This window comes from Corylus avellana, chromosome ca11 (assembly GCF_901000735.1).
Source record: "Corylus avellana chromosome ca11, CavTom2PMs-1.0".
In the NCBI taxonomy this organism is placed as follows: domain Eukaryota; kingdom Viridiplantae; phylum Streptophyta; class Magnoliopsida; order Fagales; family Betulaceae; genus Corylus; species Corylus avellana.
Window position 1 is genome coordinate 17,315,301 of NC_081551.1, and position 14,396 is coordinate 17,329,696.

The 14,396-nt window shown below is 40.2% G+C and overlaps 3 protein-coding genes across 3 annotated transcripts; 2 read left to right on the plus strand and 1 right to left on the minus strand.

Annotated features, from left to right (window-relative positions):
- Window positions 1–16: 16 nt before the first annotated feature.
- On the minus strand, window positions 17–7,092 carry LOC132165381 (chaperone protein dnaJ 49-like). Its single transcript, XM_059575915.1, has 3 exons — window positions 6,884–7,092; window positions 5,547–6,780; window positions 17–277 (listed from the first exon to the last, which is right to left on the minus strand). The coding sequence occupies exon 2, from the start codon at window positions 6,674–6,676 to the stop codon at window positions 5,561–5,563; it is 1,116 nt and encodes a 371-aa protein (XP_059431898.1). The 5' UTR covers window positions 6,677–6,780; window positions 6,884–7,092; the 3' UTR covers window positions 17–277; window positions 5,547–5,560.
- Window positions 7,093–10,810: 3,718 nt separating this feature from the next.
- On the plus strand, window positions 10,811–11,608 carry LOC132165158 (uncharacterized protein At4g02000-like). The gene has a single exon (XM_059575652.1). It carries the CDS (start codon window positions 10,811–10,813, stop codon window positions 11,606–11,608), a length of 798 nt encoding a protein of 265 aa, XP_059431635.1.
- A 752-nt stretch (window positions 11,609–12,360) lies between these two features.
- Window positions 12,361–14,242, plus strand: LOC132165159 (uncharacterized). Its single transcript, XM_059575653.1, has 2 exons — window positions 12,361–13,782; window positions 14,237–14,242. The coding sequence occupies exons 1-2, from the start codon at window positions 12,361–12,363 to the stop codon at window positions 14,240–14,242; spliced, it is 1,428 nt and encodes a 475-aa protein (XP_059431636.1).
- Window positions 14,243–14,396: the final 154 nt, after the last annotated feature.

Sequence of the window (14,396 nt, forward strand, 5' to 3'; positions counted from 1 at the left end):
CACATACACAGAAACCTTAAAAATGAAGAAAAATATTCTCAACATAGGATATAACCTTAAAAATGGGTTAGGTTTTTAAATTCGCTGGATATGTTCATGTAAACTGCAGCAACAATTAAAAGACAATAATGTTACAAAATTTATGGCGCATGGCACTAGATATACAAGCTAAAGGGTGCGCAACTGAGATGTCACAACTATATAACCCTTCATCTCTTGCGCTGTTTCCAGTCTTCTGAGTAAGAAATGCTAAACCAGTGGGCAATGAACAACCAATCTGCAAAAAGAGAAACAAATGACTCCTATTTTTACTCAATTTGACAACAATAATGCAGAAGCATAAAGTATTAACAGTCATACATCTATGGCAAACTCTGCAAATAATCCCATTATATGATTTTACATGCATTATTTATAAAGTAATGGACAATTCAACACGAAGACCACAGCCACAAAGATGCCACCTAATTAATCTTCTTTCTAGCCATAGACTTTTTTTTATTTTATTTTTTTATTTTTTATATATATAAGTAATCAAATTTTATTAAAAACGAGACCTAGTCAGAAAAAGAAAAAAGATAAGTAAATCATGAAGTCTACAAATATGAAGACAATCATAGGTAGTTGTCCACTAGTATAGGGTTTTGAAGAAGGCATTTAGATCCAACCACTGATCTCTCACAATCCTCAAAGTTACAATCATTTCTTCCTCTTTTCTCTCTAGATATACCGCATCAACAAGCAAGACAAGATCATCTTCCACACTGCTATCTTTAGATAAGAACCTCACAGCCCTTTCCAACATACAAAGAGATCCCCTATCCTCCAAGGCATAACCCACTTTAACCTATAAAGGTCAAAGATAGAACTCCTCAAAGCATAAGCAGTCTCGCAGGGGAGTAAAAGGTGATCTATAGATTCTCCACTCTTCTTGCACATGCAACACCAATTTACCACTATTAAATTTTGTTTCCTTAAGTTGTCCATGGTGAGCATTTCCCCTAATGCGGCCATGGAATAAGGTTTCCTTTTGAGGAAACCTTATTCCATCAAACACTCCTCAAGGGAAAAAGTCACTATCATGGGTGGTAAGGGCATTATAAAACAATCGAACATCAAACAACCCTCTCTTGGAAGGGCACAACACAACTTGTCTTCTCCACCCTGCGTTAGTCTAATGGAGTATAAAAGATCGAAAAACGTGGTAAAGAAATCTATCTCCCAATCTTGCGCTGCTATGATAAAACTGATGTTCCATTAATGAGTCAATAACAAGTTGTAAATGATCTGCCACAAAAGCATCTTTGAAGCAGGCCATTAAATAAATTCGGAAAAACTACCTTAAGGGTTTGTTCCCTGCACCACGCATCATGCCATAATCCAACCTTAGAGCCATTCAACACCTCAAATCTAGTGTATCTAGAGAACTCCCCCCAATCCTTTTTGATAAATTTTCAAAGCCCAACCCCATACAACCCATTAACCTCACAAGAAGTCCACCGACCCCACAAGTTGTCATATTTACAATCCACTATCACTCTCCTCAAAGCCTCTCTCTTAAAAGCATAACACCATAACCACTTTCCCAAAAGAGCTTGGTTGATAACTTTAGCCTTCCTCAACTTCTCATCGCATAAAGTTCTCTATTCTTCCAAAAGATCAAGATCTCGTAATTCTTTCAAAAGAAGCGAAGTCTCCGCAATCAAGAAGAATATGGAAATGATCCGAGCATAGGCTTCGCAACCTCTTATGAGACACTTCAAGAAATTGGGCTTCCCAATCAAGAGTGGCTAGAAATCTGTCTATTCCGGACCAAGAGGGGGGATCCCGGTTGTTTGACCACATAAAAGCTTTGCCTACAAGAGGAAGGTCTATAAGACCCTGATCAAAAATGAAATCTGAGATAGCTGAACACAAATCGCTAGGAAAACGAGTGGCATTGAAATCTCTCCCAATGCACAAAGGCAAGTTCTACCAATTGACTACCCCAACCAACTCATCCCATAAGAACCTTCTATCGCAATCACAATTAGGACCATAAACACTAGCAAAAGCCAACATTTCTAAAAGAACAAGCAACGGTATACTCACCCACACACTCCTTCACTTTCTCCGCCACCCTACCATCCCACATAAGTAGAATCCCACATGAAGCCCCACTGTTGTCTAGACAACACTAATCCACATGTTGGCATCTACACAAACTACTCACAAGGCTAAGAGACATGTGATCCAGTTTAGTTTCGTGAAGACATAACAGCTGAGCATATTTCTAACCCTTACGCGCATAGGCCCCTCATTCAACCTTCTCACATTCCAAGAAGGCAATTAGGCTTCATAAAGAACCAAAGAAACCCCACCCCTTAACTCTGTCTCAACGGGCACTTCTATCTTTGGAATCATAATTATAGAACATGATATCTTGTTAGTTCCTTGTTCCCTCTATTAATAGCCCCACAATATGGCAGAAATCCTTCACTCTTTGCAAAACCCAATCAGAGATCATTGATCTTGAACAATCCAGCATCTCATTCACAACAAGGTTACAAGACCGACTTACAACATATTGGATCCCCCCTCCGATAACAAAAAATTTGCTTCTACCATCATCCCTCCACAACCCCCAAACTCAGAATCATCAACGAAGCCTACACAACAACTAACTCGGCACCAATAACACCCAACTCAAAAGCCTCTTCACCTAATACAGGGTCCAGTCCATGAGCAACCTGCTTCTCCAATACCTCAGCTTTTGTTTCTGCAACCAAGCCCTCACAACCCACCTGCTCAGTTACCACGTCAATGCTAATGCTACATCCAACCTAATCACCTACCTTAGGTAGCCTAACACCAGAAACAGCCATAGCAACATCCTCAATAAGCAAAATCTGAGTATAATAATTGAGAAAATAGTTCTGGTTGTTCGATGATGACACTGTGGATGGGGAAATGTCAACGAGAGGACTCCCATGAAAGCACACCCCACGACGCTCTTTCTCCCCTTTCGAAAAACTTCCACATGGACAACATGTCTAGACAGAGGGACAAGCAGGATCCAACATGTTGGGTTACACTTAGGCCTGCACCAACAAAATAGAAACCCATACCCCAAGTCCTTGCCTAACAAGGGCTTCAACCCAACTTGCACCCACTTAAAGGTGGGTTTTAATTTGGGACACCTTCTCACCCGAGAGGCAACTGGGCCTTTGCTCCTATAAAACACACCCACAACTTGGCATAAAAGCTTTGGGCCTTTAGCCCTAATAGATTTGTGAACAAGAACATCCATCTCTAAACGACTAAGCTTCGATACAACAGTTACAGGCCGCTTTGCGCCAGCTTTGCTCACTGACCTAACTGTCTTTTTACCAATCGCCCCATCCTGCTCTTAGTTACTCGACCCAATTGGCTCCCGGCCCAAGCCCATGCCCAAACTCACAATGAGCTTATCCACATCCCCTCTCAAAAGATCCAGTTGTCCACTCAAAAATCCCAAAGAGAACTGTTGACGTCCACATCTTTCCTCAATTCACACAACATGACTACAGTCACTACACCACGAATTGAGGCAGCTGAAGGCCAGGGATTCGTACCTTTCCAAGGAATTACACGTTCGTCGTCATATTGACCTTGAGGTATGGAGCCTTCGAGCCTAGCATTAACCGATCCCAACCCCTACGCAACTTGAGCATCTGTGTATGACCGATAAGGATTAATGGAGTATCCTTGACCAGAGCCTAGGGTGCGATTCCCAGGGACGTACAGACAAGCTAGATGGAGGTGCCCCACTGATAGACACCCCCAAACGAGAGGCTTTAGGAAGAACACCACAGGATATCCATAAAACTTCTAGAATCTTCTGCAACTCGAGTGCGAGCCCCAACCAACCCCTACCACTTCTGCAACTGCTAAGAGATGTCCATGACTATTCGAACATTGTTGGGGCAATATAAGCTTTGGCACCTACCCTAGATGATCCATAGAACTCCTTCGCGCCCTTTGCTAGAAGCAGAGCTTCCATGGTCTCAAACAACCATTTCACACTAAATAGCCAAAAGAAATAAAACACACAAGACCCCTGTGCTCCTTTTGAAAACTCGAGCAACTAATACCCTCTCTTCACAGCTGAGCTCGAAAGACTTGGCTTTCATGTAAAATCTACTTGAATACCCCATTGCATAACCCAATGGGAGGACTATGCTTACAACAATACAAAACGACCAACATACAAACTAAAAAAGACAATGCTATGTTGCACACAACTACTATAAAAGGATTATCTATCACTTGAGTAAGCATCTAACCATTACAGTTAGCCAAACACCATTTTGGTCTCAACGATGTTGTTTCTTGATCCAAAATTAAGCTCCTATGGTAGCAAGTTTAGAAATTGCATTTCTAATCAGTATAACCATTCTCCCCTTCCAAATTTGGGCCGAAATAGCTCTAAGCCACTGAAAGGTAAAACATATCTTAAATCTATGTTGTGTGATGATCGTACGAAAACCGGGTCCTGAAAGGGGAGGGTGAGAAAGGATCCTAACCTTCACCTTTTTTGCATGTAATAGCAGTTCTTAAGAATCAAACTGGACAGCTAAGACTTTTAAACATTGCAACAATCAAAAGCTTTTCTAGATTAGCTTAGATAATAAAACAGTGATTATTGTTTTGAAGCACCATATTGAAAACTTTGGTTTAGTTTTTTTTTTTTTTTTGATAAGTAAAAAAAAAACTTATCCAAAAAAAAACTTTGGTTTAGTATACAATGCACTAAAGTTTAGAGATCCAAGTTTCTGTTTGACTAAACAGAGATCCAAACTGGCCCTCAACTAGTTTCCTTCAACCACCTGTAGACAATATAAACATTGCGTGAACTATTGGCTGCAAACTTACCCAACAAGATACCACTGCTTTTTGTTTTAACTCATTGAAAATAGTTTCTTCACATAACTACAGTCAACAACTGGGCAACCTAGGATGTGGTAGGTCACAGCCCTTGAATTCACCCGACCCTTTTTACCTGCCTTATGGTACAACTTTCCTTCTAAAAAATTACTTCAGAAGCATTAAACAATTGCATCTCTCTCTAAATTCCAGACAAAGTTTAGCAATTGATAACTATCAAGTTAAAGAAATTCAAGGACATGTAATTTATCTATCTAAATTAATGAATTTTCCAATGAAGCAAAGGAGAGAGCTAAGGTCATTGCTTTCGATGAAAAAATTATCTATAACTTGGGGATAAAACCACCTCCAACAATTAAAACAAATAAATTGGCAAGCGTGCAACATTAAATAGCAGAATACTGAAAGTAACAATCTTTCCATGTCACAAAACGAATATTTTGTCATACAAAAGCACATTAGTGATGACAAAAGCACATTAGTGAAATATCTATTCCAAATTTTCCTGCTTATAGTCTGCCTAGCAAGAAGAGGCACAAAATGACTTATTCAGCATTGCTTTAACTAATATTCCATAGACTGATCCAAAACCTATGTAATACAGAAAATTTGAAACAAAATATAATAAGATTAACAATAACCTTGATCCAATTCGTCAAGCCACGGACTCAAACCGCTGTAACATGTCACAATGAGGTGTCTCACGAATAAATCCCCACTGGCGACGTTGGATCTCAAGCCGACAATTCTGCGCCAGTGTATTAAAATACTCCCTCTCAACCCTCCCTTCAAGGGTCACACGATCCGCGCTACCCGACGGGTAATCCTGCTCAAACTTGGTCGACTTAACATAATAATTGACACCCTTTTGCGTAGTAAACCGGTACTCATATGGATAAGTACGCGAAAGCGCATAAATTGGGTCGGAAGATGGAAAAAAGCTGAGAAGCAGAATAAGCAGCACGGGCAGCAATTGAATTAGCATCCTCACATTGAACCCACCACCAGAGCCGTTATCAGCGGGCCTATGCCCCATTCCAGGCCCGAAGCTAAACCCGCGAAACTGGGTGGTCGCCGGAGCCATTCCTCCTCCAAAGAAGAAGTTCCTAAAGATCTCGTCCGCGTCAAACTCATCATAGAACCCATTGTACCCTTGCGGAACACCACGCTGGGCAGCACGCCGCTCGTAGACGGGCTCGTCGGACCCGGAAATGTCGTACTTTCGCTTATTCTCTTCATTGCTGAGACACTGAAAGGCCTTGGAAACGGCCTTGAAGGCTTCCTCAGCACCCGGGGCCTTGTTTTTATCGGGGTGGACCTTCAAAGAGAGTTTTCTATAGGCTTTTCGCACGTCTTCGACGGTGCAAGTCCTCTCCAGCCCCAGAATCTCGTAGTAGTCCTTCTTCTTCTTGATCTGCCTCACCACCGCGATTTGCTCTTCCGTGAATGCGGTCGAGGCGGACGAAGATGCCGAAGAAGAAGACGGTCCTGCCGGTGGAACTCGGTGGCGGAGCGAGGGCTGATCGGATGGCTTCGATGATGGTGGCGACGCTGATGTGCCTTTGGCGGGCCCATTTGAGTCTGGGGCCGGTCGATCGGTGGGCCCATTGGATTCGTTCTCTATCGCCGATAAGAGATCGTCGACGGGCAGCGTGGGATCGAGACGGCGAGCTTTGGTGATGAACTTGAGGGCCCGCGTTCGATCGCCACCTTCCAACGCTTGTTTCCCGATTTTCAAGCACTTCACAGCCTCGTCTTTGTTTCCGTCCATTTCCAAAATCGAAGCAAACCCCCAGAAATTTAAGTGCAAAAGGGAAAGAAAGAAGAATTGGGGATTTCGACTCTTGAGGAGTATCAACAGGTACTCATTTGAATCTGAAACAATCGGTTTCGCGATCGATGAAAAAAAAACAACTAAAACAAGAAATTTGATTGATTAGAAACCGCAGAAAAGAAGAGGAACTCGAATGACTCTGACCTTCCAGATGGGATCTGAGCAGGCGTGGTGAAACTGTTGGATCGAGGAAATTAACCGATTAGGGTTTCATGGGTGACAGAATTGAAGCTTCTTGTTGCTGTGATTGTCCATGTGAGGGAAAGTGGGCGCCCAGAGAGAAGGTGGAAATTTGGGGAAGAAGATGCGGGTGAGAAAATCTACGCTAAATATCGTCCTTGGATTTTATAGGTGAATATTTTGGGTCGTCTTTGCGTGCTACAGTATATTTCCCTCACTGACTTTCTGGTCGAACGGGATTCATCAGCCGGGCATGTGCTACAAGTCGTTTTGTCATACAAGTGGTAGATGAATGAATTTTGCGTGAAAGTCATGCCCGTGCTACACGTCGTTTAACAAGTAGTTTTGGTCTTCTATGAAACGGTTGGTGACAGTATCGGAAATCAATGAAAAGTCTGAGGTGAAGTTGCACCCACTCGAATTTTCTTTCAAAACCAGAATCAGTCTTCATCTCAAATTTTAAGTCAAACCCGGGTCTCAAGGTGAGTGGCCCACCATGAAATTAAATTAAATTAATCTCACACGTTTGGTATATAAAAAAAAAAAAAAAAATTCAAAAATTCAAAGAAAAAAAAAAGAGATAAATGCAAAATTGTCGATCACTCTTTGTGGTATAATAAATAATATATAGATCTTCAAGTTATGCTAAAATAACAGTTGACTTTTTAAAATCAATTTCTGTTAAATAATTTAATAGAATCCGTTACTTTGTCACATCATACTGCTACAGCAAATCAACCTAATCTCTTTTATCTCCAAAAATTTACTCTGTGCTTAACTTTTCTTCATTTTCATCTTTCTCGTCACAATTTATGAGCATTTTACGAGAATTTTACAATCGCATTTTATCAAGCGGTTGAGAAAGATAAAGATAAAGAAGGGTTACGCATATGGTAAAATGCTGAGAATATCAAATATGAGATTAATTTATTATATCAGTATGACGTGGAGCACAATATCTATTTTTTAAAATCTATTTTAATTTTCAACTCAATCATCTATTAAAATGAAATTTGGTTTTCTTTTAGATGTGAAAATTATCTATAATTAAATCTCTACTAAATTCAACTATAATTTATTTTTCGGTGTACAATATCAAAGAACAAATTAAAAACACATCTTCAATTTTGCTAACAAATCTGATTTTGACAATATTCATGTTACTTTTTAATTGGTGCATGTTAACATTGTAGAAGGCCCAAATGGCTTCCAATAAGAAATGTAGCTGCAGCTCAGCACCACCTACAAGTTATAATTTCACGTCTTTTAACCAATTAATTGCCTTGCTCTTGTCTTTTTTCTTATTTTGTTTGTGTTTTTTTCTATTGATATAAGCAATTTCATTTTTATGTCAATGTTTTTTTTCCAAAATAGGGGAGGCTTGGGCCATAGTGCCTAGAGAAAATCATCTTAACAACAATCATAATATCTTTCGCATGGCCCATTTGTACCTTTAACATCTTTATTGTAAGGTATGCATGTCTCGTGGGACAATTGATACAATGCCGATGCTTCAAGCATTGCACATAGCAAGTCATCCCTAGTTCCTCGATCGTGTTGATACCCAAGCACACAATTAGTGATGCCGTAATAGCGATCCCATCGGTGGGTACTTACTGTTAAAATAATAATTAAGTGATAAAATTTACATATTTTTATCAGCTTAAGTTTTTTGGACAATTGGTAATTTAACATGGTATCAGAGTTAAAGTTTCTGTTGGGCCTCACCTATTAAAATGAATTTTGAGCCCACGCGTGAAAAGAGGGTGTTAAAGTATTGATTAAGTTATTATATTTATCTCTTCTTATCAGTTTAAACTTTTGAGATAAGTGGTGATTTAATAGTTATAATACACACAATAGCTCCTCTTAGATCCGAGGTGAATCGCATTCATCTCACTACTGGGCTACAATGTCAAGTTTGTATAAACGGGTAGACACATACCCCACAATTCTTCATCCCCTTTTCCCATTGTGGTATGTCATCCAATTATTTTTATTATTTCCGATTTCGTAAATATAATTTGTTTGTAAATAAACATAGTAAATAAAAATGCAATTTAAATCAAGAATTTATTTTAGAAAATATGAGGATCATAGCATGTGATTAAAGAAGTTACATGCACGGTAAAAATGCACGTTTATGAAAATAAACGTGTTCAACAATAAATTGTTTATGCGTTCTTATGGGAGATTACTCTCCTTACACTTGAATCCCAACTGTGAACTCCCTGAAAAGTCTAGTTCTTTAATCCACATTTTTTTCTTTATCATTAGTCGCGTTTATAAGTCATAAAACCTAAAACCTTTAATCCTACTTTTGAACTCTACCATTTGAACACTGCCTAAAGACCGTTAAAACTGTTCACACGCATCGTCTAAGGGCCTATTTAGGTGCGCTGGATGGCTTAAAAAATACTTTTAGTACTTAAAAAGTCGTGCTAAACAAAAGTGGGTAGGTTTGACAAAAAATTTTAAAAGTACTTTTTTGACTTTTTGACTTTAAAAATTATGAAAAAAAAAATAACATTTTTTTGACTTAAAAACTCGATTTCTCAAACACAATCTTAAACAGGCTCTAAATGGTAGATAGCACCGTTCTAACGATAACCGCACATTAGTCATTTTTGAACTTATCTTTGTCCAAGCTCCAAACGTTTACCTCGTATTTGTCACCTAGGTGTCATGGTCATGAAGTTACTTATTTTACTGGCCTTGAGTTTGGGTCTTAAAAATTATAATTTAATCTTAAAATCCTTAAAGTAGTCAATTGTCATGCCCATTTTTACTCCTAACAACAAATTTGGAGAAGGAGAATTGATCTATCCAATCCTAACCATGCATCTAAATTAATGAGGAACATTGTTATCACAAATGGCGCTAACTGTAGATATAAATTTTTGCATGGTTAGGCTGCAGTAGAAGATGTTTAAAGCGGTTCAAGAATCTAGTAGACAATCACTTTGCCCATCCCTAATAGCTGAGCCTGCCGTGCTGCTTTATGTTGTTTTTTTGGTTTGTTTATGTTGTTTTGGCTTTCAAGTTGAGGACGTATAATTTTTGGTGCGATGACTTATCTCTCACAGCCGGTTAAATAAAAATTTTTGGTGCAGGGATATGATTTACTTATGTCTTAGATCTAGTCTATTAAGAACAGATCTATGCCATAAATAAAGTTTGTATATGGGTGAGATCGGAGGTTATGGATACGATTTGATTGTTAGATTTCTCGATGTATCTAAGACTTTGTAACCACATAGCTTTTGTCTATGTTTTTAAGAGCTTTATGCTCTATAATGCAAGAGGTTTATGCTCTAAATCTTTTACGGAATGAAAAAAGATTTACTTATTAAAAAATAAAATAATAAAAATAAATAAATAGCTCTTAGTTTTTTTTTGTTTTTTTTCTGCATTGATTTGGTTGTTATGACTTATGAGGTTGTTGTAGGGATACCCCATTCCATTTTGTGGTTGTGCTTTGTTGTTTATTTCCCCTCTCCTCTGCTCATGTAAATTGCTTAGAAAATAAAAATCGAGGATTTTGTGTCAAAACCACGTGATATGAGATTAAACTAATCTTTTATGGCTTAATCTTTATTAGAGTATATTTGAATGACTTTAAAGTCAGAGATTTAAAAACATCTTTCTTAATAAACATGTTGCATATCAGGGAATATCCATATCCCACATTCAATAGAATAGAATAGAATAGAAGCAATGGAGGCGGAGAAGAAAGGTGTTCCAACTCAAATTCAATTTTTCTAATCGAAGGGATCTCAATTCAACCCCACTTACTTTCAGTTTTCTCTCTAGAAACTCTAGGAGAGAAGGAAAAGTATTCCATGCCTCTTTGAGACAGTGGAAGTAACCGTTTGGATTATCAATACGACGATGGAGGACTTGGCCAAGATGTGGATGAATCTGTCTTTGACGGAGGAAGAAAGCATTGATTTGGATACGCCGGATGAAGAAATACAAGAAGGAGTAGAGCGGGGACAGTTTTGTGTGCTTGGAAAACTGGTCACGAATCATATGGTGAGCAAGGAGACGATCAGAAAAACATTGATGCGTTGGTGGAAAACATTAGGTTCATTTTCATTCCATGTGTTGGGAGAAAATCTGTTCCTGGTGGAATTTACAAATGCAGGGGACAAGAAGAGGATTTTGGATGGAAGACCATGGGTTTTCGAAAGGAGCCTCTTTCTCATTGAGGATTTTGACGGTCTGAGTTCGCCATTGGAATATACTTTTGAGAAAGCAGCATTTTGGGTGAGAATGGTGAATCTTCCATTGGCATGTATGAATCAGACGACTGGAAGAAGGATAGGCTCTACTGTGGGTGAAGTAGAGATGGTTGATACGGAAGCGGATGGTATCGGCTGGGGTGAATTCCTTCGGGTTAAAATTGTGGTTGATTTGGCAAAGCCCTTGGCACGAGGTAGAATGCTAAAGGTGAAGGGCAAGTCGAAATGGATTGCATTCCAATATGAACGCCTCCCAAAGCTTTGTTTCCATTGCGGGATTATCAATCATGAAAAAACTGGTTGTCCATTCAAAAGCAATCTGCGTCATCAGGAGACTCCAACGGAGTACGGCCCATGGATGAGGGCGTCATCGCCAACACGCAGGCAGGATAGGGGAGGTGGAAGACAATCAGCACGGACTGGGCCAACCATGCATGAGCAGTAGGCCAAGGAAACGTTCTGGCATAATACCCATGGCGGAGACGGGCTGGGCAAGGGAGAGGGAGGCGGCGCGGCTGAGATGTCCTATGGTGGATCGGTTGAGGTGCCACCAAACCCTAAACGTCCAAAAGTGCAGAAGGAAAGAAACAATCTTTCTGGCATGAATTGCGGAAGTCAACTAGGGATATCTATGGAAAGGGAGGATTCTCGGAGGGGGAATGAAAACAGTCGAGAGGATCATTATCAAAGGAGGGATATGCGGTTCCTGGAGAAGGAAAGAATGAACCAAGGGGGAGATGGGGCAGTTATGACAAATTATACTCATAAAAGGAAAGCTGTCATGCATCACCAGAGGAATGAGGTGGCAGGAAGGAGGCCAGCTAGTGATGGATCGGACTGCTCCAACATAAGCCCAATAGTCCATTCCAATTTGTCTCCAAAGTATATGGGCCCAAATCTCTCTGACGTGGCAAAGACAATGCAAGCAACCAATGGGAGCTCGTCCGAAAAAATAAGCACTGAAGAAGGTTTGTATGGGCGGCATGGGGGGATTTTCACACGTCACTCAGGTGCTGAAAATGGTTCTGCTGAGAGGACTTTGTCTTCTTATAAGTCTGGGCAAAACAAAAAAAGGGAATTTAGTGGTGTGGTGAAAAACATAGCTTTGGAGATGGAAAGTAAGACCATGGGTACACCGACAGAATTTCAAAATGGTTCGGGGATGGCGGAGGCTGTGGAACAGCCCCGCCGACCGCAATGAATATCATAAGTTGGAACTGTCGAGGGCTTGGGAACCTTCGAACAGTTCACGACCTTTGCCGGATGGTGAAGGAAAAGCGCCCAAGTATGGTTTTCCTTATGGAAACCAAACTACGGAAAGTCAAAATGGAGGTGATCAGATATAAATTAGGATTTTCTAATTTATTTGTGGTGGACTGTGTCGGAAAAAGTGGGGGATTGGCCCTTTTATGGGGAGATGACGTTGTTGTGGACATACAAAATTATAGTCAAAGGCATATTAATGGTATTATTCAATCTCCGAATTCAAACGTTCAATGGAAATTGACGGGGTTTTACGGACACCCGGAAGTTACCAAACGTCATGAGGCATGGGAACTCTTAAAAGTATTGAGTCGGCTTCCTCCTACACCATGGATTTGCATAGGTGACTTCAATGAGGTTATTTCCAATGCAGAGAAGTGGGGTGGAAGTAGTCGTTCATCGAACCACATGAGGCTTTTTCAAGTGGCATTGGAAGATTGTGAACTCTCAGATTTGGGCTTCCGCGGTCCCAAATATACGTGGAGTAATTGTAGAGATGGGTCTGAATTTATTAAAGAGCGTCTTGATAGAGGAGTGGCTAATGTGGCATGGAGAGAGTTGTTCCCTGATGTGGAGGTAAGGGTGGAGGTGTCAACAAATTCGGATCATGCAGTGTTAATTCTTTCCCTAATACGGCAGCAGCGTGGGAATTATAAATATCGCCGATTCAGATATGAAGCATCGTGGGCCCTTGACAGGAGGTATAAAACGAAAATCAACCAGGTCTGGTCGGCTTCTACGTCATTAGGGTGTAGTTGGGATGCCATTAATCTTAAACTATCAAGATGCAAAAAAGAATCTTTACAATGGCAGCAGGAGATTCGGGGTTCTACACAAGACACTATAGGCCACTTACGGGACAAACTGAATTTACTGCAAGGAAGGGAAGATGAGGTGGCAGTGAATGACATTAAATTGGTTAAGCAGAATTTACAACTTTTGCTTGACCAAGAAGACTTAAAGTGGAAGCAGCGAGCGAAGGCCGAATGGTTGAAAAATGGAGATAGGAATACTAAATACTACCATGCTTGTGCTAATTATCGGAGGAACTTAAATCAAATTTCTACGATTAAAGATGAGCAGGGAGTATTATGGAATTCTTTTGATGATGTGGGGAGGGCTTTTGTGAATTATTTTTTAGATTTATTCACTGCTAGTCCTGTAGGGAACATGGAACCATGCTTAGCGCACCTTGAGGAAAGGGTGTCAAGTCATATGAATGATGAGTTGCTGCAACCTTTTACCAGGGAAGAAGTGGGCTATGCTCTTCACCAAATGGCACCACTTAAAGCACCGGGCCCGGATGGTTTTCCGGCTGGTTTTTTCCAACACCATTGGGAAACTATGGGTAATGAGGTATGTCAAGTTGTTGTTGATACACTTAATAGTGGAGTTATGCCTCCTCATTTAAATATGACACATATTACCTTAATCCCTAAAGTGAAGAATCCGACATGTGTCACTGAATTTCGACCTATTAGTTTGTGTAATGTGCTATACAAATTAATCTCGAAGGTCTTAGCAAATAGATTGAAAAAAATATTGCCTCTGATCATTTCACCCACACAAAGTGCTTTTATCCCAGGAAGGCTTATTACTGACAATATTTTGGCCGCCTATGAAACTCTTCATACCATGCACACTAGAATGGGGGGAAAAAAGAGTTTTATGGCGGTCAAATTGGATATGAGTAAGGCTTATGACCGGGTAGAGTGGAGGTTCTTGGAGGGTGTAATGAAGCAGATGGGTTTTGCTCCACGATGGATACAGTTAATTATGATGTGTATCAAAACGGTTCACTATGCTGTAGTGGTGAATGGGGTTCCATGTGGACATATTCAGCCGACGAGGGGAATACGGCAGGGGGATCCTATCTCTCCATACCTTTTCCTCATGTGTGCAGAAGCACTGAGCTCGATGTTGACAAGGGCCAATCAGGATGGAGCATTAACGGGTGTCCCTACCTCAAA

Excerpts from the sequence above, each read along its gene's own strand:
- LOC132165159 (XM_059575653.1), top strand. The coding sequence starts at position 12,361 with ATGAATATCATAAGTTGGAACTGTCGAGGGCTTGGGAACCTTCGAACA.
- LOC132165158 (XM_059575652.1), top strand. The coding sequence starts at position 10,811 with ATGGAGGACTTGGCCAAGATGTGGATGAATCTGTCTTTGACGGAGGAA.
- LOC132165381 (XM_059575915.1), bottom strand. The coding sequence starts at position 6,676 with ATGGACGGAAACAAAGACGAGGCTGTGAAGTGCTTGAAAATCGGGAAA.